Source organism: Cucurbita pepo, chromosome 17, assembly GCF_057944985.1.
Source record: "Cucurbita pepo subsp. pepo isolate OVF chromosome 17, ASM5794498v1, whole genome shotgun sequence".
NCBI lineage: Eukaryota > Viridiplantae > Streptophyta > Magnoliopsida > Cucurbitales > Cucurbitaceae > Cucurbita > Cucurbita pepo.
Window position 1 is genome coordinate 11,910,788 of NC_141814.1, and position 26,978 is coordinate 11,937,765.

Consider the following 26,978-nt stretch of genomic DNA (forward strand, 5'->3'; position numbering starts at 1 on the left):
GAAAAATAACGCATCAATATTAAATTTATTAAAATTTTGGAGGAAAACAGAGAATCAAAAATTGAGAAATCCCATCAATGGTGCTCAAAGCATAATTTACAACATACTCAATTCACCGTTCTTCAAGCTGCTGCTATCTTTGGAATTGGTGTCCTCCCAAAGTTACACAGTCTCTGTACTACCAGTGTTTCCGGGGCCTCTCTTTTTCTTCTCATTAATATCCTCGCCATAAATTCAAAACTGAGCTGCTGAACTTTCTATCAACAAAAAAATATCAGATCTTCAGGTTCACACATTCACATTTCTTGCTGCATTATGATCACAGAAATAGTTAAAGAGGTTTTGATCGTGTGAGTAACGAATGCGGTCGTTCGAACCTCTAGAGTGTTGAGAACTTTTTCTGACCTTACCTATGTTTCTGATATGGTGGGGGTTATATCAGGGCTTGTTGGCGAATGTTTTCGAGCAACAATAGTAAATGGTGAAGGAAACAACAAGATCGATTGGGGTACGAGAGAGAGAATAAGGGATTACATCGATTAGGTAAGACGGAAGCCACTAAACTAGGTTTCACGGGAGATGAAAATAAAGCCAAGGAAATTTGGCGCGAATAGGTGTAACCGCCCAAGCCCAAGCCCAAGCCCAAGCCCAAGCCCACTGCTAGCAGATATTGTTTGCTTTGGCCCGTTACGTATCGCCTTCAACTTCACGGTTTTAAAACGCGTTTGTTAGGGAGAGGATTCCACATCCTTATAAGGAATGTTTCGTTCTCCTCTCCAACTAACGTAAGATCTCACAATCCACCCCTCTTGGGTGTCCAGCGTCCTCGCTGGCACACCGCTCGATATCTGGATATGATACTATTTGTAACAGCCCAAGCCCACCGCTAGTAGATATTGTTCTCTTTGGGCTTTCCCTTCTAGACTTCTCCTCAAGGTTTTAAAATGTGTCTGTGGACCTGGACGGTTACAAGAGGCCTATAGCCAACCCAACTATCCTCCCGAAAGTATGTATTCCTATTCCCTGCCGAGCATTTAATAAACTGGGAGATAAAGTTAGGAGGGGGTAGAGGACTTGAACCTCCTCACTCTTCTGCATCAGATTATGTGACTCAAAGGTTTATCATTCTAACCCGAACATCGATTCTAGCATGCCACACAGTCGTCGTTGGACTCATATGTCAATCTACATTCTCTTTAACTTCCTAAGGCTAAGGCTAAGGGTGGGGTCGCTCGTGACTCAAACTAGGTGGCAGGAAAAAGATCAAACTTGGGAGAATCCTTGGAAGTTTCGAAGATCTCTGATTCTACATACGTGATGGAACCTAAGATGAAGGGTGTTTTTGAATTCTGAGAGGGTCGTTTTCAAGAGCTATTTAATTGATAATGAACTCAACGAGATTAATGAATGATAAAGATACTGATACATAAACCTATCTTAAATTACAAATTTAATCTCTCACGTTTCGAGAAAGTTATCGTCTCTATGGTTTGATAAAATCCTCCCAAATAGTTCTCGTCGATAAAACTCTTAATAAGATTCTATCAAACCATAAAGATGAAATTCTAACTTTTTAAATCATAAGAACTCAATGAAAGCTACATCACGCTCGTAGAGAACTCAAAAAGATGGTATATGGGTCGAGAGAGCAGGTACCTGAAAGGACTGACTACGCGTTCGTATAACAAATCAATTAACTTTGCATCGTGCTTGCTGCAGCTTTAGCTTCAGAATCTGACTTTTCCTAACAGATGTAGCCCAAATGATATTAGTAGTTCAAGATAACAATATGGTTAATCAACGAAGGCTCGTCATTCTCAACAAACCTCGGGACTTTTCCGAATCTTCCTTGTAGGAGTCCGCATTGTGACAAATTCTTCAGCGGCTGTAGGATGAATGCCCACCGTTGCATCGAAGTCTGCCTTGGTCAGACCCGCTTTCACAGCCACAGCAAATCCCTGTCCATTAACACCGAGCACCATGAGCTTAGGAATCGATATCGGTAAAAGAGAGAGAGATAAAGCATGCTGATGTATAGGTGCATGTTACCTGCAAAATTTCTGGTGAATCATCACCACACATGTGTATTCCTAAAACTTTATTCGTCTTTGCACAGACTACAAGCTTCATAAAAACTCGGTCAGGGAGCCCGGAGAGTGTAGCCTTTAAGGGCCGAAAGTTGGCTGTGTAGATGTCGACATCACCGTGTTTTTGTATGGCCTACATTGCAATTATTGAAATGTTAACAACACGACTTAAAGCATATCGACACCAATATTTTAAACACGAAATCTCTTTTTACCTGCTCTTCAGTAAGACCGACGGTTCCAATTGGCGGCTGAGAGAAAACAGCACAAGGAACAGCACTACGTAAAGAGTAAGACATTGAAGAAAATATTACCAACAAAAAGATAGACCAAAAAAGATTATAGATAAGAGAAATATGCACTTTAGTGTTCACTTTTATTCCAATTGTTCTTCCTGTAGATTTCCCTCACTCTTCCCCTTAAAATTCCACCCTTCCAATTGCATTTGTGTTTCGGGTCGAGCAATTATCTGGTGAGTTTAGTCGAGGTGGGCACAAGCTAACCAGAACACTCGTGATATCCAAAAAAAAAAAAAAAATCATAATTCAAAGTTCGCGTTTCCTTCCTACAAATCCGCCCGTCTCTCAATTACATCCAATTACTTCATATCATATTTTCAATACGAAGAAACAGTCGAAGATAAGATCATATCGAGCAGTAAAGACAACATTCCAGAGAGTTCTTGAGATCACAGAAAACCACTTACTAACAAATCATCACAAGATAGTTACCTATAATTGGGTTTTGTAGGCTCATTCTGAAATATAGTTTTAGCTAATGCTCCTCCCTCCATTAAAGCAACAGGAGTCAGGTTGATTCGATCTGTAACATCTCCAATAGCCCAAATTGAAGGAACTGATGTACGTGAGTATTCATCAACCTGAAAAGACAGAAAATAAGGCTCATAACAGATTTAAGCAAAGGAAATAAACAATAAGCAAACCGGAGTCGCTACCTCAATTGCTCCATTTTTGGTCATTTTTACTCCGACTTCCTCCAACCCCAAGTTCTGCAAGTATGAGTAGCATTAATAAGGTGGTTAACGAAAAATTAATGGCAATATTCAAGCATGCCTCGAGGACGTATCCACTCTTATCAATATCGTGATATTGTACCTTTGTATTAGGCCTGCGCCCTGTTGCAAACATAACATGTGAAAAGCCATCGACCGTTCCTTTGTTAGTCTTCAGAGATAATGACCCATCTGCTGATTTGAGGATAGCTTGTGGTAACTCCTCTGTATGGAACTCAATTCCTCTTAGAGACATCTGTTCTCCAATAAAATCTCTAATCTAGAACAAGAAATGAAAAATAAACATGAGAGCTTTGAAGTGAAGGATAATTGACGAGCGAGCAAGAATAGAACCATCTTCAATATTTCACCTCTTCATCAAAGCCTCTTAGCACTTTACTCTGTCGAATAAATACATGAACTTCACTTTTCAAACCATTAAAGATGCCAGCAAACTCTAAAGCAATATATCCACCTCCAACTATGGCAATCTTCTCGGGTTTGGATGGCAATTCAAGGGCAGCATCAGAATCTATGGCATACTCACTGCCAGGAATGTCGGGAATGAAAGGGCGCCCCCCAACTGACACTAGAATGTGCTTAGCTGAATAAAGTTTTCCATCTACATCAACAGTGTGTTCGTCCACAATCTGTAGACATTTTGTTGAAACGTATGCAATTAACAAATGAATAACAAGTCTAAAATACAAAACTATATGAGCTGAATAATGTCTTGAACATTTCAAAATTTTATGAGCTAAAACAGAGTGTTCGAAAAGTAGAACGATAACATTTAATGCAAAAATCATGAATTCGCAGCGCCGCCCCACCTTTCCACGGCCTTCCATCAACGTGACACCAGCATTTTTCAGAACATTTTTGTAGATACCAGTTAGTCGATTTAATTCAGCATTCTTGTTAGCAATCAAGGTGCTAAAGTCATGCTTTGGTTCAGTGTCATATTTCCATCCAAAGCCATGACTCTCTTCAAATTCATGTGCATATTTTGATGCATATACAAGTAGCTTTTTTGGTACACATCCACGAATAACACACCTGGCAATCTAATAGTAAGATAACAAACATAGAAACTGAAAGACATTCAATTTTAAGAACACACCATCACACGGACAATATGACATGTCATTTTCTATAAAATAGAGACTAAGTACATGCTTCGTCCATAACGTTTGGTATTATTATTAATCGTCTTTTCTATATAAAAAGTTTCGATTTAGTCACTTCCAGATTATCACTTTTCAATGTACTTCCTTGTCATTGATGAATCCATGATAAACTTTGATGACATAATATTGGTATACATTTTAAAAAGAACTATATATTTTAACGATCTTCCTATTAAAAATTCATTTCAGTTAACAATATCTAAATTTGGAACATTATATGATTGAAGTAATGAAATATATAATGCTTCAAAAGATGGACGAACTAATTAAATACTTCTAATATGTAATTGATAAACATTTAACTAAACGATTTAACATTTCACTCAACCTCTCCGTTCTCCCTCTTTTGGGTACGAAAAAAATAAGTACTTCCATGTTCTCCATCTTTAGTGAATCTACTAGGCATGGTAATGAGATATCCCAAGACAAAAACAACCAAGGACAAGGAATCAATACGAACCAGCTCTTCAATTCAACGGGTAAACACACCTTAACTTAATAATTAAGTCATCTCCTCCCAACAGCTGTAGGTTCCAATCCTCAACCCCATGTTTATAATGTAATAATCTTTAAAAAAAACACACCTCTATCTCTCTCTCACACACAGAACTGCCTGGAAGAGCAGCAAGACTATCCAGCAAACCTCCACAACCCCAAAATGTATTGAAACCATGTAGTTTTTGATAAACATAAAGGGCAATAACCATTTAAAAGTCCAAGCACTCGTCCAGTTCATACCCTGAAGACATCAAACGTTTTCCTTATTAACCTCACCTAATGATTCAAACTAGTGAAAACTTTCCTTGGGGCTCCTAAATCAAAGCTACCCTTCAAAACATTTCTTTCATACAGCCAGTAAACATTGAAAACACCTCAATTCAATTCAGATATGCTCAGATTCATAGGATCAAATTAAAAAGAAATTTCAAACTTACGTCCCACCAACACCTCCAGCGGTATCCGACGATATGGTTGAGAAAGGAAGCTCACAAACCGCCACCGAGGCACCAAAATTAGCAGCAAAACGGGAAGCTCTCACACCGCCACTGCCTGCACCGATAGTAAAGAGGTCAAAATCATAAGGTCGAACACCTTCGATGCCATTGTTAGAGTCGGCCCGGACTACGAAGCCACGGCGGTGGCAGTGGAAGCGATTATTGGTGAAGTGGGTCAGAGGAAGGAAACGGTGGCAGTGGGGAAGAGAGGGTAAAGGCTTGGGAATTGAGACAAATGAAGAGGAGAGAGAAACGGGGAGGTTTTTGCAGAGAAGGGTGTGAAGAGTTTGGGAGGAAGAGAGAGAAGTCGCCATTTCTTTGTCTCAACGGAGCGCGTGACGGCGCGGCGGTGCGATTCAACGGAGAGGGAGATAGGAGGAGGAGAAAGGAAAAGCGATGCCGATGGCCGGCGTGGGGTAAAGTAGAGAGGAATATATGAAGAAAAAGGAAAAGTGGGAAAAAGACAAAAGGATGTAGATGTGCGGCTGCTAGAGGGATAGTGTAAGATTTTTATTATTATTATTATTATTATTATTATTATTTTTTAAATAGTTCAATAATATGTATATTTTACCATACTAATAGGCTCATCATAACAATAAAGATAGAAATAGAGTGAGTAAACACGGTTGATTTTTTTGTTTTAATAATTTGATGATGTAACGACCCATATCCACCGTTAGCGTCTTCTTTGGGCTTTTATTTTTTTCGGGCTTTCCCTGAAGGCTTTAAAACGCGTATGGTAGGAGAAGGTTTCCACATCCTTATAAAGGGTGCGATCATACCAACACTAATGCAACGAATCAGTATGGTAGGGGAAGGTTTCCACACCCTTATAAAGGGTGCGATCATACCAACACTAATGCAACGAATCGCATTAGAACTCTGCAGTTAAGCATAAATTGTGATATCCCACATTGGTTGAAAAGGAGAACGAAACACACCCTTTGTAAATGTGTAGAAACCTTTCCACAGCAGATGTGTATTAAAACATTGAGAGAAAGCCCAAAAAGGACAATATATGAGCCGTTACAAATAAATTCTATTCAATTCTTTTTTTTCTCTAAAAAAAAACATGGTTGCCATATTTCAAAAACAGACATCTAAATTTGGTTATTCATGTTATTAGTCCATATTGTTCGAATGTCTATGTACAAACTACACTATTTTCCTCAATATCATAGTGTAGATATTGTAGATGAGTTAATCAATAAATTGGGTAGTCTTTCAAGCATGTATCCACTAATTTCTCCTTAATAAGTCCTCGTAAATCATGACTAAACTCAAGTGTTGTACATTAGGTATAAAATCGTCTTAATGGTTCGCCTATTCAAAAGAGGGATTCATTAAAATAAACGTAAACTCATCATTCGAACAAATTATACGAGTAACTTAGAATACGTAGGTCTATAAGACGAAAGGGCTCTAAATAGAAAAGAATGATGCATTTTACCCGACTAATATTAGTCTTTTACATCAATGCTACAATGGCTTCAACGGCTGATTCCAGCCTTATATTCTGCAAAACTTTTTGCTCCCCTTATTCAATAGCAAAACGAATTGCAATGCAAATAAATACAAGGAGAGTACAATGGAAAAACCTGCAGTAAGGACTCGGAAGACTGCGGTCGAGCTAACTCCCGTGGCCTGCAACATCTAAGCGAGCAGACAGTGAAACCATATCTGCAGGGTCAATTTTTAGATCAAGTAGCAATGCTTTGTGTGACTATGCCCAAAGAAGTCCCTCGAAGCCTATTTCTGAATTGGAGATTGGACTATCACCGTAGTTCTGATTAGTTCCTTTGTCGTCTCCTGATATATCTACGTATGGCTCCAAAAGATCCGAGGACCTTTCGGATGGAATACCGTAATCTTTGAGTATACAAGATGAAGCTGCAATAGCAGATTCCCTCTCAAGAACGGCAATGTAGTTCTCGTCGAATTCGAAAACCAAGTATTTGTCCTTGCAGGCTGAAGAAATGTCACAGACCATCATTGAAAAATGGTGAAATTGAGGGAAAAAAATAAGGCTGAGGACTGAGATTACAGTAACTTACTGTCAACAAGGTGTGCTAAGTGATGAATATTTCTGATTTGAGTTCCATTCAGCTTTACAACCTGCAGTAATGTCATAAACATCATTTATGAATATTTCTACGGGGATTGTATCTCTCACCTCTTGATCAAATGTATATACCTTATAAGTAGATGAGTTAATGCTAAAGTTGCCAATAACGATTAAGTTTGTACCTCTGACCTCTTGGTCAAGAGTCTTATAAATAGATGAGTTATGCTAAAATTGGCAATAACGATTCAGTTCGTACATCTGACCTCTTGGTCAAGAGTATATACCTTATAAGTAGATGAGTTAATGCTAAAGTTGACAATAACGATTACGTTCGTACCTCTGATCTCTTGGTCAAGAATATATACCTTATAAGTAGATAAGTTAACGATAAAGTTGTTTTAACTTTCCATTTTTGAAAATTTTGGCTTGGATTTCAATTTTCAACTATATTTATGAAAAGCTAAAAATAAACAAATCAGTAAACAAAATTAAATTCTAAGAATAAAATCATGATCAAACTAGAGTTTAATGATTCAAGTAAACTACCTGCTGATTCCCCATATCCTCATATCCAATGTTCACTTCATTTGCCAGGACCTGAGCGTGAAAAGATGCCGATTAAAATTTAAAAGGAAACGGGAAATAATTAACTTCCTGAGATGAAAACCAAGTTGATGTGATTTATTTTGTCCTCACTAAAATGAAAGCAAGGAAATGAACCTTACGCTGGAAGATGAGGTGTTTTGGAAGATAATGTACTCCAAAATCCATAAATTAGACATGCATTATCTCAACGATTTTGACGCTTGTGGTTAGAACAGGATTATAATTTCTAAATATATTATGTAATACATGTTTTAATTTTGACAAAAATGAAATGAGTTTAACTTAAGATAGTATATTTATCAAAAAATGATATAGTATAATTACGCGTTTTGGAAAATAAATCCACCGACTAACATCTATAGACTTTTGTACAGTGAAGCCGAAACAAAGAAACATAATATCTAGACTCACTCCCAATAATCCTCAACATTAGATGTTTGTCGTTAAAATCAAATTTGCAACTTACCTGCGACAGGATCACTATTTGTTCCCCTTCGAAACTTGCCGAGGAATAGCGTGCCTTTGCCAGTAGTTTCAACTAATCAAAAGAGAAGATGAAAAATAAAACGTCAAACTATGAAAAAAAGTAATGGAAACAGCTTTGACTTCTGCATTTCTGACTCAAAAAGTCTCATCCAAGTAACATACCCCAATAGAATCTTCACATTCCTCGCTGTAGAAAAAGAAATAAAATATCTTGAATTAGTATATGCATGAAAAATGTAAATGTGTTGCGAGAAAAGAACGCAATTCAAGAGCAAGTACTAAATTACAGCATACTCTATTAGTGGTTCAGAGAGTGGAGTAAACACCAAACCGGCAATTATTAGATAAGAGGGCTGACCACCATCAACGTGAAAGGGAACCTTCAGTTAAGTGCATGACAAAACCAATCAGAACAATGAATTTACAAACTAAATCAAATGAACTCCATGGGCATCGACTCTGAGCGTACCAAGTGCACGCGAGGATTGAGAATGACTTTAGCTTTGATATGCTCTCCTGATCTAATAATACCAAGCTCTGCAACATCGCCAGCGAATCTGTAAACAGTGTAATTAATTAAGTAATGACTCAAATTAAGTTATAACTATAGCAAAGTCATGTTTTCCACATCTATGCATACAGTTAAGTCCAATAATAAAGGATTTGAGTACTTTACTTTTGACTTATAAGGTATCGAAATGCTATGCGCTCATTTGTCCGGAAAGGTACTGTTCCTTCGCATCCAACTTTAATATCATTGAAGCTAACAATTACATCTCCCTGAAAACAAAGTAACCACCATCAATTTCCTGGACCATACAACTTTAAATTTGAGTTCGTAAATCTAAGGGCTGAGAAACCTAAGTTGTGCAGTGCGTACTTGGTTTGTGCTGAGAATAGATTTCAAAAGCCTATATTCGGTTTGTGATTTTGAACTACATAGTACGTAGTTTAAGTGTTCCAAAAGTGATAATGGTTTTGCTATTAATTATGGTTTGTGATTTTGAACTCGACAAAGGCTCAACTAGAAATGTCAAACTCACGGACTTTAAAAGCCATATCTCAAATGCCCTCTTATTAGAACGTAGTTTTTTTTTTCTAGTGGACTATTCAATCTCTTCAGGTACATATAGTTAATCGAGTCCCAAATTGTGGCTGAAAGCTATTTTAAAATTGTCATAATAATATTTCTGGTTGTAGATATTGTCAAGGAATTTGCATCAGAACTCATTTCAAGGGTCCTCCACGATGGACAGACATTCAAATGCAAAAATCCTTCATGACGGAAGCAACGAAGTTGAATTTCACACGCTGAGGTCCTTTTATTCTATTAATTTTCCACCAAACACGAGACATAAAGCTTAATTACCAGTGAACAATTGGATTTCCACATGCGACGTGTGGTTCTCCATGAATTTAAGCAAGTAAAAGAACGTTCTCATACAATAACCTCCAGATAATGTTAGGCATACCTCTTTCAGGACATTATTAGCATCAGATGTGGGCTCTACTCTTCGAACCAATACACCCTAATTGACGATGATATCAGGTCAGAAAGGCAGTAGGAAAGGAGTTATCACTTGAAAAATATAAGGGCATCAAGCACCAACAATGGAAACAAGAGACAACTTAAAGCAAACCTAAAACCATATTTGCTGACATTATGCATCCATTCTATATAGAAGATATATGATTAAAAGTAACTTTTTCACAAATATATCCAAAAAACAGAAATTTTTCTAGCCTATATTCGAAGCATATTTTCAGAAAAGACAGACCTCATTTGATTTCATTCTCAAACAAGCACGTAGTGCTGGATTTTCCAACTTCTGCAACAAAACTCCAAGGGAAGGAAAGCCTGAAAATTTTAAGTGTTTAGGTACATGCAGACTGCGGCATTGCACTACAAATACGATTATATGTATCAAAAAGTTAAGAAGCCTCACCAGTATATTTCCCATTCCTCTCGTAGTCATTTAGAAAATGAGATACAACTGTAGTCGGAATAACATATCCAATGTTCTCAACATCGTCAGACCTGTAAACCTAAAGGAAATTTCTTGTAAAGAAACCGTAGATAAAGAAAATATTGTTGCATAAGAATAGCAGGAATTTGCTGAACAGAAAAACAACGTAAAAATATAGGTTATAAATAAAGTCAACTCGACAGAAAATCAGTCATGTACAACTTATCCAATAAAATGCAGATGGTAAGGAATAGGTGTTAACATTTAGGACAATGATGTCTGTTTATAGAGCGAATAAATAAAAAGAACTTAAAAAATCTACCTGAAATGCCACTCCAATGCATTCGCCATGGTCGTTAAATGCAGGACCACCACTATTACCTAAAATCTAGCAAGAAGAAGCAGTAAATACCTCATAAGCAGGATTAATTCTTTAAGACTAAAAAGTACAATCTACTGACCAGGATTTATTGCAGCATCAATTTGAATGCCTAACAAATCTGATGACCCATGAGCATAGGACGTAACCTGATGAAATGAATTTCTAAGATCCATGGTATATTTTCTAATAACATCCAGAAATATAACCATGAAAGAAGGCAACGTGACAAATGAACAGTTAAGTAATAAGAATCGGACAAGGGGTACCCACCTCTATACGTGACACAACTCCCCTAGTCACTGATATAGTGTCTCCTCCAAGGGGATACCCCACAACAGTCACAGCATCCTGCCGAGAGATGGAGCAAGAATTGAGCGAAAGATATAAGCCTATAGGATGTACATAAGCAAAATAATGTAGCGAAAGATATAAGCCTATTTGGATAGGAGGTATAGCTATCAAGAAAAAAAAAACATTTGAAAGATGAAGAAAATTTAGAGCTTAAGAGGTCAAGGGTTGCCAGAAGTAGTAGTAGCAATGATATAAAAAATGCCATAAACTGGAATCAATCACTCAATCAAAGAGCCGAGTATGAACCTGAAGGCAAGGCAAATTCCCAAGCTTTAGTGGTTCAGCTCCTTTCCAAAAGTTCTCATTTTCAACTGAAAGTAAAGCTATATCACAATCAACTCCTCTGGCTAAAACCTGTGTATAACATCACTAAGAGGATGGTAAGCCCAAAGATTTTGCAAAAATCAATAATTACACATCTTCAACCTAAACACCTGACTCAAACAATTGGTAATCCATGAGAGTTTCTAGTGACACGAGCATCAAATTCAGAATATATTTTTCATTTACTTGAGAATATATAGTTTATTATACAAAAGAAAGTATCATTACTTTCACTAATATGCAAAAAGAAGCTACAGAAGGAAATTACTTTTAGAACTAGAAACTTTTCATTGAATAGTCAGAACCTTCACATAAACATCAAGGGATGAAATTATCGACATAAAGTCAGATCCTTCCCACGAAAAAGAATAAAGAAAGAAAAAATGACTTTGTAAGAAAATCTACTTTAAGAAGGGGGAGAAAGTTTTACATTTATAGACCTATAATGCAATAGCAGGCTTGATTTTAATGCTTACAAAAGAAGTGGTTTTAAAAGGAACCATGTTGAATTTTTCAGGACCTGACGTCCACTAGAAGGAAACTAACAACTCCAGGTTGCATAGGCTTGGCCATTCAACTTGCTTAGAAATTAGTGGGAAGGATTTTTCTTTTATTTCTTCCTTTAGCAACCTAAACTGCCTTCACAATTTATGGTAAATAACAGAAAGAGAATTCTTCAACAGAACAAGATAACAACAGGATATCTATCAAGAACTTAAGAAAGGAAATCAAGCTTCTCCACCAACAATACCTTAGCCACATACTTGGTATCATCTCCCCTTTTCTTTACTTTAACCTGCAACCGGACATAGGGACCAAAAAAAAAAAAAAAGAAACATGCAAAATAGTAAATAAAAATGTGTTGACATCAATACATTGTAGCTACAATTATTTAGCAAAAGAAAAGTAGTATCTTGGAAATATCGGATTCAAAGGATGCTAAGACCAGCATTGGAAACAAGAAAGTAACGATTACATACCTCTTATAGATTTTTTTTTTTTTTTTTTTTTTTTTGGAGAAATTTCATGAAGCATGTAAAAAAAGAGAAGATGACATGCATCCTTTCTCAATTAAAAATAAATAAATGAAAAGCTTAAATGGGGAAATAAATATTATCGCATAAATGGAGGCCCAATTGTCTCAGTACATTACCTGAGTATCATGTTCTACACAATGTGCATTTGTCAAGAGTTTACCATCACCAATCATAAAAGCGCTGCATAACAGAGAAAAGGAAAATAAAAACTAAGTCAACGAAAAGCTCAATAATTGGTTGGTAACATTAACTGGACAATATAAATGATATGCCCCAAGACTGAAAGTGTGAAACTGAAATTCAACATATTCCAAGTTTAGTACACACCTCCCAGTACTTGTATACTGCCTTTGTTTCTGCCATGGTAGAGAATAATCTGGAGCAGTATGGGTACAATACACCTAAACAATAAATCAGAGAAGCAAGAAGAAAATCTCATGAATAGTCGGTATATATATACTCAGTACGTCTGGAAAAGTGAAGATCAAGAGGGATAATGTGATATGCATTTCAGCAAAAATGAGAACCAGCTCATACAATCTGCAAATAGCTCAGGCATCATCTTCACCTTTTGTACATTGTTTCTTTCTTTTCCTTTTAAACGACAATATTTATATATTGAAGTAAAAGAAAAGAAACCCATCTCTAGCCAATACAATTTCTTGAAGTACAAAAAGGCACAAAGGTATTGGTGCCTTGAAACTTGTAAATGACTTTTATCACTTGATCTAGAACATTTTTCACTGTATCACTATGCAAAAAGGTAATCCAATAGAATCCCACTTTTCATGAGGAAGTTGAGTAATTTTGGCTAGTCCTGATAGGTCATGTAAGATAAGTAAAAAAATAATTGAATCCTACAAGGAAATAACTAATCATAATTCCAAAAGGGACTTGTTTATTAGAGAAGTCAATCAAACTTCACATGCAGACGAATGCAGAAACTTGAAGGTAATTGTAAAATGGAAATGATACCCAGTCACTGTTATTGCTTGAGGCAGCTGATCTGAATAGTAAGCTTAAGCTTTTAGTTTATATTACCTTCACAACAGCATTGAGGAAAGCAGCATCTTGGAGATTCCCTGGTTCACCCTGACATTTCCAAGCATCCACAGGATTTGAGATGTTAGAAATAAATCCTTTGGAGTAATCCTAACTTTAGTTTAAGAATAGAAGTCATGATCACTTGCAGAAATGCTAAAATAATCATGGAAAAGGGTAATTTTCACAATCTCTTATGAAGATAGAAACATAAAATCGAATCCTAATTGAATAATTTGATGAAGTTATTGACCTATTTCTATTAGCATCAAAATACAAGTCAAACACCAAGTGCCACAGCCACTGATCATACCTTCTCCTCGACTGCGTTAACCAACTCCTTTCTATCCTTCCCCTGCATGCCAAATGATTTATAAGCTGCTGTCTGCAGTCGGCCTGGATTTCTTTGAGCATTATTTTCACTCTGACGTAGCAGTAATATGCCATCTTTTGATTTTCGAAGAAATGGATCACGTAGAGCAGATTCCCCCTTCAGTTGGTGACCCACATTTACCAAAAATATGTTAGATGAGGAATGCAATAAAAATAGTAAATCACTTGTTTCCATCCGATGGTCTCCCCAGTCAGTTAACATTAAACAAATGAATCTGTTCACTTAATATTCAATCAAGTCGGCACTGAAGCGGATACAACAAAAAGCATCAGGCCTTCAATACTTCAACGAATAATGAAAGAAAGCTATGACTACGTGACATATTCCTGCAACAAATGGGAACGAGATAGACACGATGACCAAGTTTTTAAATGTTTTGAAGACTCCACAACGAGACAACAACACTGCAAGTTCACAAGCTCGACCAAGTCTCTAATCTCTTCATGCACAATGCCTATTTTACGGTTCAATCAACTCAAAATTCTCCACTAAAGTACCGTAAACATGTCAAAAAGTAAGACTCAGAACAATAACGACATTGAAGTGGATACAGCAAGAAGCATTCAGCCAACAAAATACCTCATCATCGAAGTTGAAAGATGAAGAGGCGGAAGAGGAGCGACGTTTAGAGCCGGAAGCGATTTTCCGGTCAGCGGTAGCTGTAGAAGTGAGCAAAGAAATTGATCGGAGAGGCGTTGGCGGGAGGCTCCAGGAGGGAAAGGAGGAGCGGAAATTGATGGTGGAACTGAAGACGGAGAAGCAGCTGCTGGCCATCGCTGCAGCCATTACTCGGAGCTTGAGAATTAAAGAACTTGGAGATGATTTATTCCATAGAAATGTTGTCGGAGACGGTGAGTCAGTGCCGGAGAATTTCCTTATCCTTTGAACGAAGATTTTTGGATTAGGTAAAGCCCGGCTGAATTTTGGCGCCTCGCTGACTAGTTTTGACCCAACAATTGGGCTTCATGGGCGATGACTTCCGCCCATTTAATTGGGCCATAAGCCCATAGTTTGAATGTTTAGTTAAAATGCTAAATTACAAATTTAGCCTTCAGTGTGTTTTTATTTATTTATTTATTTTCAAATTTTAACTTAGTTTTTTAAACACATATATATATATATATATATATAATAATAACAACACAACTTAAAGATTCTATCCACACATCTCCATCCCGCCTGCCATCAACTGGTTGGGATCTCGGAGAATCACAGAAAACAGAACGAAAATGGAGTCTCTGATTTTGGTTCCATCTAGTAGGCACGTTTCAATCACCAATTCTTCTGCGTTTTCCTCCGATTTTTCGGTTCAATTCACTTCTAGAAAGCGCGCCATGAACTTCCGAGCTTCTTCTCCGCAGATTCTCCCTTGCAATGTCGTTCTGGAGCGATTAACTCCGAGGTCTTATATTCGTTACGGGCCACCGAATGGTGATCAAGATGACGATCCTGAAGAGCAGGTTGAAAGTCTCAGGGTTCCTGATGCTTGGTCGGTCCCTTCCAAGGCATTGGAGGTATTGCTTTCCGGTCTTATTGATTTTTTGTTCGATTAGGTTCGTTTTGGAACTTCGTTTTGCAATCTTGAACGTGTTGATTAGCTTTGTTCGTAATAATGGCACATTTTCGATGTTTAGAACTGGTGACTGTGGTGTGTTGACATTGTTATCCATGTGATATTTTAGCAGAAATTTGATATTCTCCTCTAGAATTTGTGTTGCTAAGAATTTCAGTGGGGTGTGTAATGTTCTCCTGCAGTCTCGGGCAATGGCTTATTATCCAAGCCATGGAGCTAGTCTGTTAGTGAAGATATCGGAGTTGGTTTCTAAAACTGGCCTGAATTTGATGACTTTATCTGTTATGCCATAGAATGAATCTTCACGAGCCACCACACAAATTTGTTCAGTCACCAGAGTATGTTAAGGGCACGGCCTTTGATGCATTTTTCCGATGAACAATTTTTTAGTAGAATAGAAAATGTGTAACAGCCCAAACCCAAACCCACCACTTCTACTTAGAGAGATGTTTTCATACCCTTACAAAGAATGTTTCGTTCCCCTCCCCAACCGATGTGGGATCTCAAAGTCCACTCCCTTCGGAGCCCAGGGTTCTCGTTGACACTCGTTTCCTTCTCCGATTGATGTGGGACCCCCACCAATCCACTCCCCTTCAGAACTCAACCTCCTCGCAGGCGCATCGCTCGGTGTCTGGCTCTAATACCATTTGTAACAGTCCAAGCCCACAGCTAGCATATATTGTCCTCTTTGGACTTTTCCTTTTGAGTTTCCCCTCGAGGTTTTTAAAACGCGTCTGCTAGGAAGAGGTTTCCACACCATTAAACAATGTTTCATTCTCCTCCCCATCCGATGTGGAATCTCATAAAACGCTTCTACGTTGGAACTTAAATGGATTTTGATTTGTGAGCTGGGAGAGATTTTCCAAGTTAGTATCAATAATATCAGGCCCCAAAATCAAACATGGCAAGAATACCACTATTTTACATGTGTTTTCATGATCTAAGACAGTTTTTTATCGTTCTTCTCCAATAGTTATTGCAAATGAGATTGGAAATCCTTGAAATCTACTTGGTTTTTCAATTTTTTCACTTCATAATTAAATCTACCTTTGTATTTACCTTTCTGAAAGTTCTTCCAAATGCTTTAGTTTTTCAATTTTGCAGAAAACATGTAGCAAGAACAAGTTTGAGAGATCGGATTTACAGCCTTACTCAGCTCTTTTGAATAATCTTTCATATCTTTCCTTTATGAATAATCTGTTTAGGTATTTTTCAGGAATCAGAATGGCTTAGGGTTACCCTGCACAAATGGCTAGACGAAGAGTACTGTCCAGAGGAAACTAATGTAGAGATAAGCAAGGTTGCTGCAAAATCATACTACAATTCTTTGTTAGAGAAGAGGACAGAGCTAGGCGATATTTTATTGAACATGGCAAGAGAATTGGAATCTATTTCATATAAGGAAAGTTTTCATGGTGCATTCTCTTCTGCCAATGCAGCAGTGAACTTAATTGCTCAAAGAATAGAGCTGTCTTAACTGTTTCATCCACATTTTTCAAAGTAACTTGCTAATTTTTGTCTCTGACATTTCTTTCTTATGAGTAGCTTAGTATATATTATGGACAAACAATTCATGTATTCCTTTTGTTCTTCAATGTCAAAGCAACTTTCTGTGACTTAGTATGGATGTTCCTAAACCAGATCCTGCAAGTTTGGCTCCAAGACCTCAACTCTTGCTCTGAAAGGCATAGCACTTTCGGAAATGCTTTCAACTGGTGGTGGTGGGTCGAAGGCAAAGCTAGAATTTGTAAGTACTATTAGCTAGGGCATCTATTTGGTCGAGTAGGTTTTTCAATTCAATCTTCAATCCGGATTGAATCTATGATCTTTTGATTGAAGATATATTGCTTTAATGAGTTGTGGTATGGTTACGCTAGCACGACCTCGAATTAGAGCACCAATCTTAGGGACTGTAATTACAACAGCGAACTTGGATTGGAGGAGTTTTTTGATCAAATTGTAAATTTATTCGAGTTTGAAAAATAGTTAGAATTTAGTCTATGGGTTGAATCCATCATTTATTATCTAATCAATTTTTTCTTAACCATCACAGGTAGAAGATCTCTCTTCCCTCTGGCCTATGGGTTGTATTCCATTCTTTCTTCATTGAAACAAGTTTGTTTCTTATACATGTACAAGACAGAAAATAAAGAGCGCTAGCATGTCAAACCTACATGCTACGCGTGCAAGTTTGGAGTACGAACAATAAGGTTGTTATGTTCATTACTATACTTATCCTAGAGATGATATAGGCGTGAATGCAAATAAAAAACATCTTCTGGATGGGCTTTGCTGACCTGCCAACGCTAGTGAAAACCCGGGTCAGTCCTAACTAGAAAAAAGGAAAACAGTAATGATTCAACATCAAATCTATATTCTTCTCGTGCAAGTTTGGAGTGAATCACTGGAAGATAAAGGGAAGGCAATATGAGCTTAACAATTCAATATGCAGGCATCCACATATTTACTCATTGTACAACCAAATATCAAAATCTAAGCTTGATCCAGGCACCTTTCACATTCTCTAGTCGCCGTAGGCCTGATATGTATGCATGGAAGTTTAAACTTTTAAGTAAAATAAACCACCAAAATAATTCCCTTTGCTCATCACTTACTAAAATAACTTCTCTACATTAAACCTCCAGGCTCCAAACTTCTTTTCAGGCATTTTAAGAACAATTGTCTCAGTTTGAATTAGAAGAGCTTTGGATATCATACACAAACAGCACAACAATATGAAGCTTTAAGGGTTAGACTCGGAAGGTTGAGCCATAGTGGTGAAACTATCATACCCACCGCTTCCTGGTGCTGCTGGATTTGCTTGATACGTTTGCGGAGCAGTCAATGGTTGCTGTGTGCTCCCTGGAATTGGCGCTGGGGGAGGTGGCCTGGATGGAATATTCACCTGGCCGGGCATAAGAGCTCCAGGCGGGGCCATCATAGGCGGCATTGTAGGATTAGGTAGATATCCTACATTGACAAAGGAGGAGAGGAGTTCAAACAATACCTATTGCATTAGATACATCCAATTCAATACGGTAATGACTAGGAGAGCAAACCAAACTGAATGAACAACAACAGTGACCGTCATGAGTCCATTTGGTTGATTTGGTTTACTTTTGGTATAAAAATAATTGAGGAATAGTTGAATCAAGCAGCCTCAAGAAGCAGCTAGAAAATCTACATTGCTCTCATCATTTTCCAGTTCCACAGGTCATATTATAATGAAATTTCATATATTGATTGTTGAAAGGAAAGAAATAAAAACCATTTCTGTACCAACAGAAATAATTTTAAGGCTAAATTATTAAAAACAAAAAAGACCACTGAAATTTGCCAATGGGTTAAAAAATATTCATAATCCTTCCAAGGTTGCAATATTACCGATGTTTCAAAACAACAATTGGAGTAGAAATTCATTAAAATGTTAGACCAAAAACTGATATGGTGATGGCCTAGAATGATGTTACGATATCTAGGACGCTTGCCTAGATTAGTCTTAAAAGAACAACGTTTCGACACATTGACTTTTGGTCCAACATTTCAACGAATTTTCTAACCTAAAGGTAGTACTGAAACATTTATGAAAGATCAAGAGTAATAATGCAATTTTTAAAAGAATGAGGTATATTTCAAACATGGAGCAAAGTTCCATATTATTTTTATAAATTAGCAAAATTTTGAAGATCTCAAATTCGTCTTTGGAATTTATTTATCAGGTCTAAGAATTATCTCCACTATTCAAGCTGTATAATACTTCGATTATTAGATTTTACTTATCAAAGTGAATAATAAGGTGGATTTAGTATAAAATGCAAATTGTTAAACAACACTCAAAGACCAAGGAATATGCATTAAAGAAAAATAAAAAATCTCAGAAGTGTGAACTTTACCTGGAGCACCAGGTAATGGTCTTGGAAAAACTGGAGGCCTAATTCCAGGCATTAATCCCGGGGCACCTCCTGGCATTACAGGAGTAGGTAGTACAGGAAGACGAGGTCTTTGACCGAGTAAATGCTGATTATAGGCTGCACCAACCTGCTGGAATGCTGCTGCTTGACCGAGATGTTCTTTGATCCTCTGGTCAATTAAACTTTGGGTTTGTTGCTCCTCAAATTGCTGATAGTATGATCGCACATTTGCCTGGAGTGCATCAATAAATCAGGAACTAAAATCTGTTGGTTTTTTTTCCCTCCTTAAAAACACCCTCTTTTTATTTTATTTTATTTTTTTAATTTCTTTTGGATGGATGAATGGAAACATATTTCAGTACTTCCACATTCTTTAAACTTTATCCTTTTATTTAGAGATGTACAAGCTACAATTACAATACACATAAAGATGCTAATCATAATCAAAGCAAACTCTAAGAAACAATAAAATCTTACCTCTAACTTTTCGCATTTACAAGTTTCTAACCAACCAAGTTCTTTTAACTTTTAAGTCGGGAAGTGGCTTTGTTTTTTAAAACCATAAAACTTCTATAAAATTCAATTTCTAAACTGGCCTGAAGAGTTCAACCTCAGAATAAGGAATATACTATGCTAAATTGAGACGTGGGTAAGATTAAGATACCTTATGTTTGTAGCCTGCATTGTGCTGCTTCCTCACCGATGGCTGAGATACCATAAAAACAAATTATGAACAATATAAGACATTTCCTGATTGAACGAGGGAGGTAAATAGGGATCTTAGACGGGTTTCGTCCCCTTTCGGGAACACCTTCTTACTAGCTAGTACGGTAAAAGCCTGATGCAAATAGACCGAAAAAAGAAGAGTCCCTCCCCCCCCCCCCCCCCCCCCCTCCCCCAACCCAAAAAAAAAAAAAAAAAAAAACAAACAAACTCGAACAGCAAAAGCTAAGGAACTAAATACTACTGTGTCTAGAACATAAGAATCAAGTACAACTGATATAAACCATTAAAGATTGCACAAACCATCTTAGTTTGAAAGGAGCCCTAATATTGTAGCTTCTCATTAAAACACACACATATAAACACAAATCAATCTGCATATACTCAGCAACATGAACACTGAACTCCATGCTTCATAAATATATATACACATACAAACTAAAAACAGTCAATTACATCCATCGAGAACAAATATAAGAATTCGATCCAATCCCAACACCAGTCACAGCCATATCAATCCAAAATTTCCTACAATTCTTTCGAGCAACTAATTAACCAAAAGCATTCCTCGTCATAAAGAAAGGGAACTGCAGCATCAACAAAGAACCCACCCCCTCCCCCCAACAAAAAAAAAAAAAAAAAAAAAAAAAAGGAAAAAATTGGACAATGATCAAACGAAAATGAAATCACATTTTCATATGAATGTAAGAAGATGACTTACAGAATCATGTGTCAGATATGTATCACAATAGTCACAATAATACCTGCGCGCAAACGAGAAGATCAAATCATAAACTGTAGAGAGAAATAGAGAGAGAAGTAAATTTGATTGAGGGATGAAACGGTGAGACTAGGCATAAAATGGAAATGGAAGAACGAACCGAGGCATAGCGCTAGCTCAAAGAAGAAACAACAATGGCAGACCCACCAAAAACCCTATCAGCGACTCTGCGACTCTGCGACTCTGAGAGAGAAGCTTCTGGTCTTTTTTGCGAACGAAGAACTGACTCGATTTCCGATCTTATTTTTAATCAACCATCCGAACCGATCGGTTCGGTTTTCCATGTGAGTCTACTTAACCCGGTCTGGTCGGTGTTCATCGGTCGATCTTTTTTTAAAATGACTCGTTTAATTATATCATCTTTTTACTCGAAACTTTCAATTTTATTAAATTTAAATATTGATTTTAATTAAATTTTAAAAATATATTATAACTTTTATCTTTGGTACGTTTTTATTTGAAAAAATAATCAGCTCTAATACTATTTGTAATAGTCTAAGCTTACTACAAGTAGACATTGTCGGCTTTAATCCGTTATGTATTGCTGTTAGTCTCACAATTTTAAAATGATGTCTACTAGGGAGAGGTTTCCGCGTCCTTATAAGAAAGTGTTTCGATCCACTCTTCATTTAATGTAGGATCTCACGATCCACCGTCCCTGTGCCCAGCATCATCATTGGCACGCTGTCTAGTGTCGGGCTCTGATACCATTTCTCGATTTTCTTGATATCCTCTTCAAATTTCTATCGAATGCCATTCGATTCGATTAAGAGCACGAACAAAAAAAGGCGATAACATCTTTAAAATGATGTCCGCTTTAATCCGTTATGTATATCTGTTAGCCTCACAATTTTAAAATGAAGTCTATAGGTTTTTACATTCTTGTAAGAAGGTGCTTTGATCCCCTCTTCAATTAATGTAGGATCTCACGATCCATCGTCCCTCAGGCCCAGCGTCCTTATTAGCATACTGTCTGGTATCGGTCTCTGATACCATTTCTCGAGTTTCTCGATACCCTCTTGAATTTTCTCGGTATCGTTCCAATTTTATCAGATGTCCCTCGATTCGATTGAGAGCACGAACAAAAAAGCCAATAACATCTTGATTTAAAGCTCCTCGTATCTCACATCCAACAAATAAAGAGAAATAATTTTCAAAATTCGACCAAATGGATCGAGAATCTCGTCATCTGTTCGATGGACCAATCGATTGAGTTAGATAAATAATTGAGTTGTTGAACTTAAAATAAAATAAATAAAAGAAATTACCATTATAAATTATATTTTATTTTGTCTAGTTCTTGTAATCCCGAAGAAAGAACAGAGGCTGAAACGGTTAATAGAGGCAACCCGTCCCCTATATAAATGTCGGGGCATCTTACGATTTATCAGTAGGGAAGAAAAAAGGAAGGGAATATGGTTGACGAATCTTCTCCCCAAGAATCCGCCATTTCAGGTTCTCTGCAGTTTCTTCCATCTCTTATTAGCATTGATCCATTTGAATCTTCTTTATCTGGATGAGGAGAAAAGCAATGGCGTGTTTCTCGATTCCCCTTCCCACTATTGACCCGCAAAATTCTGCTGATGTTTTTGTTTATTATAGCTGAGCGAGTTGCTGTTTTGTTGATTTCCGAGAATTTTGGAGTGATTTTTGTTTCTCTAATTGTATTCAGGAGTTTTGGCGCGCAATGAGAAGCGGAATTGGGCCGTTTCTCCGTCTGATGTTGGTTATCATTTTGGAACCAGTGGGTTTTCCGTCGCGATCGCCACCGCCGTTACTCATCCTTTAGGTTCTCTCTCTCTCTCTCTCTCGTCCTGTTCTTTTTTCCTGTAAAATTTTGAATTATGCGTTTGAGTTCCTGTTTTTGTGGGGTTTGAAATCTAGAGCAAGATGTCCGCGATAGGTGTTTTGTGGGTGTTTGGGCTAGTAAGTGTGTGTGTGTTTCATTCTTTTAAGTTGCTAGGTTTTGGTGGATCTCGAATTGAATCTGATGCAACCGTTTTGTTTCCTTAAGAGTTAGTGAATTTGTTGGTTTTATGAAACTTTTATCATGAACTTTTTTTCTTGGTTAACTGTGTGAAATTACATTTGTATTATTTCTGTGGTGTTACTGTTTTATAGTTTATTCCTCGTATTATTTGGGATGATGGCTGAATTGATCTAATAACGTGTAGTTCATGCTACCATCAGGAAGGAATGAGTAAGAGAAATCCTGAACTAGAATGAATTGGCTGTTTTTTTGGCGGATTTTGTTGGTGCAAACCTTTTGTGTATCCGAATCATGTAGAATTAACACAAATGATCATTAATTTTCAGAAGAGAGAGAGAGAGAGAGAGAAGAAATTGATCCTATAGCCAACAAACAGTGATCTTAATTTTTGTCCAGCTTGAATGCAGATGTGCTTAAAGTTAGGTTGCAAATGCAACTTGTGGGGCAGAGGGGGCCTCTAATTGGAATGGTATTCACGTTTTTCTTATAAGGATTCCAATTCTGTTTCCTTGAACTTTCTTGTTCTATAAAACGTTAATCGAGGATGTAAATAGGGACAACTGTTCGTGCAACTGTTGAATAATGAAGGGCCAAGGTCTCTGTATTTGGGGTTATCACCAGCTCTGACAAGATCGGTTCTATATGGAGGTCTCCGTTTAGGTTTATATGAACCATCAAAGTATGCTTCTGATTTGGTTTTCGGGTCTACTAATATCTTTGTTAAGATTGGATCTGGAGCAATTTCTGGTGCGGTTGCAACTGCTCTCACCAATCCAGTTGAAGTTCTCAAGGTGATAAAGGATATTGTCTTTCGTTACTTTTCAATTATAGCCCGATCTTAAGATTATATATCTTTGGCAGGTGCGATTACAAATGAATCCGAACTCAACCAGAGGGCCAATCAAAGAAATGTCCAAAATTGTTTCTGAGGAGGGACTAAAAGCTCTTTGGAGGGGAGTTGGCCCTGCTATGGCCAGAGCAGGTGCTTTGACAGCATCTCAGCTGGCAACATATGATGAAGCTAAGCAGGTCTATGTCTAAGCATGTTCTTTTTAATTTGCATATGCATAAAGTAATTCTACCGGTTCTGATTTCTGAATCCGTACGTATATGTTATAGTTCTGCAAGCTTATTTCTACAAATGTTCTTTTAAAAATATTCTTAAGGTTTTAACTTCTATGTATTTTGCAGGTTTTAGTAAAGTGGACACCCTTAGAAGAAGGATTTCCTTTGCATCTCATGTAAGAAACTATGAACTATCTCTACCAATGTTCTTTCTATCTATTTCACTTCCTATTTCCTTTGAGCCTTAATACTCATTTAATATAAAATACTCCCTAATGGAGAAGGTGCTGCTTTTAGGTAATTTACTGTTATATTAGCATAAAGATTTATAAAATGGTTAACAGGAGAACGACTCCGTCCTCGAACAAGTATTTGGAGTTTCGAGAAAAGTAAATGTACTCTAACCAGCCAGGAACAAAGACGAAGTGAAATTGGATGTTTCTGTTGGATGAAGCCTTAAGGGAAGCCATGAAATGAATATGATCCCAAACCTATCGGTCCGTTTATTTAGTAAAACTAGTTTTAATTACGTGCATTGCACGTGGTTTATAAAGTTGAACGTACGATTTAGTTATATAGAAGTTGGAATATGAAGAAGGTTTATGAAAATAACTAATATTTTCTAGATACCCCAAAGGATTTCTTAAGTTGAATTGAAACCTAAAGGACCTGAATCAGTTCTGGGACTTAGGACCCTCCTTTAAGTATCAAGAAAGCTTTCCCCGGAAGTTTAATGTTCTTTTGTCCAAAAATAGCTGACTCAAGAAGGATTTTTCAGTGAAAAAAAATGCATTTATAAAACTATTAAATAAATTTGTTTATTTTTACTCGTTGGCTTGTTTCGTTGTCTATAGGTAAACCCAAAACTTTGCTTTGGTTTTTAGATTGCCCTCTCGTGCAATTTTACCAGATGGCAAATGTTTTATTATTCTTTTTATTTCTACTGAGTACAAAATAATTTTTAGTTGTCTCTCATACTTTACATCTGAGGATTTACCATGTGGTGCATGCTTGTGAAGCTCAAGTACAGTAGCGGGTGTGGTGAGTACTCTCATGACAACGCCTATTGACATGGTTAAAACACGTCTTATGTTACAACGTGAGTCTAAAAGAGCTGGAAGTTACAAGAGTGGACTTCATTGCGCATATCAGGTACATGACCTGCCATTTTTCCTCTTATCCGTTGTCTTGTATCTAAATGTATTTTTGTCTTGTCCTTTGTCTTGTATCTAAATGTATTCTCGATTTGAAAATAGAATTGTATGTATGGGATTGACATGATTACGAATGTGACTGCTTATCCTTCCCATTTAAGTCCATGCATTTTTTCTGCATTAATTAATGTTAGCATAGATGAGGAGGTGGAACATTTATCGTCCTCGGATGAAGTCTCAACATATCGATTCTTACTTTCCTTACACCTATAGCTTGATCTTGAATAAAATTTCAAATGAAATTTTGTTCTCAGTTGGAAGTAAATTTACTTGAATGTCTATGTACAAACATTTTTAGAATTTGAACGGATACCTCTCCCTAGCAAATGCGTTTTAAAAATCTTGAGAGGAAGCCCGAAAGGGAAAGCCCAAAGAGGACAATATCTGCTAGCGGCGGGCTTGGGCCATTACATCAATGTTCAACAATAGCTGCAACATAATTGCATTTTCTCCTCCTTTTCAACTTCAATTGTTATATCTTGTTATGGCATTGGGCGTACCTGAATTTATCCTTATCCTGGTGGTGAGCAACTGATCTTTGTAGGCAGTTTTGTTTCGTGGGGAGTGCTTTCTTTTCTCTCCAGTATCTCGTTCTTGCTAATTAAAGAATTCCCATGGTCCATTAATTTCTTGTCCTTGTCTCACAACATTAATAGGCTTCAGAAAGCATGCCCATTCTATCTGTTTTAAGGGCCCATTTTTAAGTGGTTGGGCGTTAACTCGTGATCGCCACTGTGACTCCCAGTTGCCTAAGTGAACCAAGTTTTCTTTTCCATTTACGTGTAAATCGGCTTAACACTTTCCTCGTCTCCTAATTTCAGGTTATTCGAACTGAAGGGCCTCTGGCACTTTACAAGGGGTGAGTAGAAACAGTAGACATTAACTATATTTGAAGTATGCAAAGAAACATGCATTTTATGAGCTTTATAAGCGCTTAGTCGAAGATCGGGTTGCTGACTCGAGTATTTTTCAGGGGCCTAGCCATTTTTGCACGATTGGGTCCACAAACCACAATCACATTCATAGTCTGTGAGAAGTTACGGCAGCTTGCAGGATTAAATGCAATCTAGACGTGATAAATGTGCAGTTCCAAGCAGACAGACAAATAAATCCAACTATATATAGAGAGTCCAAGTGAGAACATTTAATTTCTTTTATAATGCAAAGATCAGTCAATTGGTTGCTGATGAACCCCTCCAATTATTTCTAGTTACTCAATTATTTGCCCCCTTGAAAAGTCCATTTTCGTGTTGATTTTCTTTTCAACCGGGCTCGTCTTAGCTACCTCATCACCCCCATTGATTATTGGGGAGAGTTCTTCATCTTCATCTAGTCAGGGTTTTTGAAAATAAGTCTAAGCCACCTCGACGAACTATTCCTCCCGATTGAACTCCGGATTATTGTTTGTATCCCTTGAAAAACGGTCATAACTCGATCCTTTATTGGTCCATGGCTGGTTTGATCTGGTTTTTGGTGTAGAATAGGTTTCCTTTATTATAAATGTTTGATTTGAAGGTGATATGATATGTGAAAACTGTGTTAGTTAGTTGAGAAGAGGATGAACTGGAAGAACTCAAAAGCTTAGAGTTTAATTGCTTGTAGGCATATTGAACTGCCTGTGCTTCCTTTATTTACAATTTAGGTGCAACCAACCAAGTTGTGTGTAATTGACTCCAAAGGAAGTTGGCTTGGTTTGGAGTTGGACTACAGCTATCATGACAGGTACCCTTTTCTTATCTATTTCGTTTTTTCATATATATATATATATATATAATATATATATA

General features: G+C 37.1%; 5 protein-coding genes across 11 annotated transcripts; 2 read left to right on the forward strand and 3 right to left on the reverse strand.

The window, feature by feature from the left end:
• Positions 1–5,747, reverse strand: GR (glutathione reductase). 3 transcript variants are annotated; one of them, XM_023658697.2, is made up of 11 exons: positions 5,222–5,744; positions 3,930–4,155; positions 3,471–3,749; positions 3,203–3,379; positions 3,043–3,096; positions 2,819–2,967; positions 2,303–2,366; positions 2,050–2,220; positions 1,827–1,958; positions 1,657–1,744; positions 1–253 (listed from the first exon to the last, which is right to left on the reverse strand). In XM_023658697.2, the coding sequence occupies exons 1-10, from the start codon at positions 5,593–5,595 to the stop codon at positions 1,694–1,696; spliced, it is 1,677 nt and encodes a 558-aa protein (XP_023514465.2). In that variant the 5' UTR covers positions 5,596–5,744; the 3' UTR covers positions 1–253; positions 1,657–1,693. The 3 variants fall into 3 exon arrangements, 2 of the variants coding, with proteins under 2 accessions (XP_023514465.2, XP_023514463.2); XM_023658695.2 differs by having other exon boundaries at positions 1–257; positions 5,222–5,743; XR_002812599.2 differs by lacking the exons at positions 1–253; positions 1,657–1,744 and having other exon boundaries at positions 1,826–1,958; positions 2,303–2,338; positions 5,222–5,747.
• Positions 5,748–6,707: 960 nt separating this feature from the next.
• DEG2 (DEGP protease 2) lies at positions 6,708–14,860 on the reverse strand. The gene is made up of 21 exons (XM_023659177.2): positions 14,517–14,860; positions 13,857–14,033; positions 13,544–13,594; positions 12,830–12,903; positions 12,619–12,682; positions 12,217–12,261; positions 11,388–11,495; positions 11,061–11,138; positions 10,870–10,936; positions 10,731–10,789; positions 10,388–10,487; positions 10,220–10,299; positions 9,914–9,970; positions 9,118–9,221; positions 8,911–8,998; positions 8,736–8,821; positions 8,604–8,628; positions 8,422–8,493; positions 7,896–7,946; positions 7,339–7,399; positions 6,708–7,252 (listed from the first exon to the last, which is right to left on the reverse strand). Exons 1-21 carry the CDS (start codon positions 14,721–14,723, stop codon positions 7,008–7,010), a joined length of 1,899 nt encoding a protein of 632 aa, XP_023514945.2. The 5' UTR covers positions 14,724–14,860; the 3' UTR covers positions 6,708–7,007.
• Positions 14,861–15,074: 214 nt separating this feature from the next.
• LOC111779179 (plant/protein) lies at positions 15,075–17,130 on the forward strand. The gene is made up of 2 exons (XM_023659265.2): positions 15,075–15,451; positions 16,727–17,130. Exons 1-2 carry the CDS (start codon positions 15,167–15,169, stop codon positions 16,985–16,987), a joined length of 546 nt encoding a protein of 181 aa, XP_023515033.2. The 5' UTR covers positions 15,075–15,166; the 3' UTR covers positions 16,988–17,130.
• Positions 17,131–17,943: 813 nt separating this feature from the next.
• Positions 17,944–21,152, reverse strand: LOC111779178 (C2H2 and C2HC zinc fingers superfamily protein). The gene is made up of 5 exons (XM_023659264.2): positions 21,026–21,152; positions 20,866–20,908; positions 20,086–20,127; positions 19,404–19,653; positions 17,944–18,480 (listed from the first exon to the last, which is right to left on the reverse strand). Exons 1-5 carry the CDS (start codon positions 21,031–21,033, stop codon positions 18,254–18,256), a joined length of 570 nt encoding a protein of 189 aa, XP_023515032.2. The 5' UTR covers positions 21,034–21,152; the 3' UTR covers positions 17,944–18,253.
• A 1,087-nt stretch (positions 21,153–22,239) lies between these two features.
• LOC111778878 (Mitochondrial substrate carrier family protein) lies at positions 22,240–26,901 on the forward strand. Of its 5 annotated transcripts, none has more exons than XR_015413364.1 (10): positions 22,240–22,380; positions 22,598–22,714; positions 23,323–23,384; positions 23,470–23,706; positions 23,777–23,944; positions 24,107–24,156; positions 25,000–25,132; positions 26,016–26,053; positions 26,168–26,328; positions 26,837–26,901. XR_015413364.1 is itself a non-coding variant. In XM_023658877.2 (9 exons), exons 1-9 carry the CDS (start codon positions 22,341–22,343, stop codon positions 26,262–26,264), a joined length of 942 nt encoding a protein of 313 aa, XP_023514645.2. In that variant the 5' UTR covers positions 22,240–22,340; the 3' UTR covers positions 26,265–26,713. The 5 variants fall into 5 exon arrangements, 3 of the variants coding, with proteins under 3 accessions (XP_023514645.2, XP_086975266.1, XP_023514646.2); XR_015413363.1 differs by having other exon boundaries at positions 26,797–26,861; XM_023658877.2 differs by lacking the exon at positions 26,837–26,901 and having other exon boundaries at positions 26,168–26,713.
• Positions 26,902–26,978: the final 77 nt, after the last annotated feature.

Bases quoted from the DNA above. Each gene is read 5' to 3' on its own strand.
- GR (XM_023658697.2), bottom strand. From the start codon at position 5,595: ATGGCGACTTCTCTCTCTTCCTCCCAAACTCTTCACACCCTTCTCTGC. The intron at 4,156-5,221 runs GTAAGTTTGAAA...TTAGATTGCCAG, and splicing joins GCTGGAGGTGTTGGTGGGAC to GTGTGTTATTCGTGGATGTG. The intron at 2,221-2,302 runs GTAAAAAGAGAT...ATTGCAATGTAG, and splicing joins TCGGTCTTACTGAAGAGCAG to GCCATACAAAAACACGGTGA.
- DEG2 (XM_023659177.2), bottom strand. From the start codon at position 14,723: ATGGCTGCAGCGATGGCCAGCAGCTGCTTCTCCGTCTTCAGTTCCACC. The intron at 10,300-10,387 runs GTGAGGCTTCTT...TAAAATTTTCAG, and splicing joins GAGGAATGGGAAATATACTG to GCTTTCCTTCCCTTGGAGTT. The intron at 8,494-8,603 runs GTATGTTACTTG...TCTTTTGATTAG, and splicing joins AATGTGAAGATTCTATTGGG to TTGAAACTACTGGCAAAGGC.
- LOC111779178 (XM_023659264.2), bottom strand. The intron at 19,654-20,085 runs GTATCTTAATCT...GATGCACTCCAG, and splicing joins ATGCAGGCTACAAACATAAG to GCAAATGTGCGATCATACTA. The intron at 18,481-19,403 runs GTAAAGTTCACA...TTGTCAATGTAG, and splicing joins ACCATTACCTGGTGCTCCAG to GATATCTACCTAATCCTACA.
- LOC111779179 (XM_023659265.2), top strand. From the start codon at position 15,167: ATGGAGTCTCTGATTTTGGTTCCATCTAGTAGGCACGTTTCAATCACC. The intron at 15,452-16,726 runs GTATTGCTTTCC...GGTATTTTTCAG, and splicing joins TCCCTTCCAAGGCATTGGAG to GAATCAGAATGGCTTAGGGT.
- LOC111778878 (XM_023658877.2), top strand. From the start codon at position 22,341: ATGGTTGACGAATCTTCTCCCCAAGAATCCGCCATTTCAG. The intron at 23,707-23,776 runs GTGATAAAGGAT...TATCTTTGGCAG, and splicing joins ATCCAGTTGAAGTTCTCAAG to GTGCGATTACAAATGAATCC. The intron at 23,945-24,106 runs GTCTATGTCTAA...TGTATTTTGCAG, and splicing joins CATATGATGAAGCTAAGCAG to GTTTTAGTAAAGTGGACACC.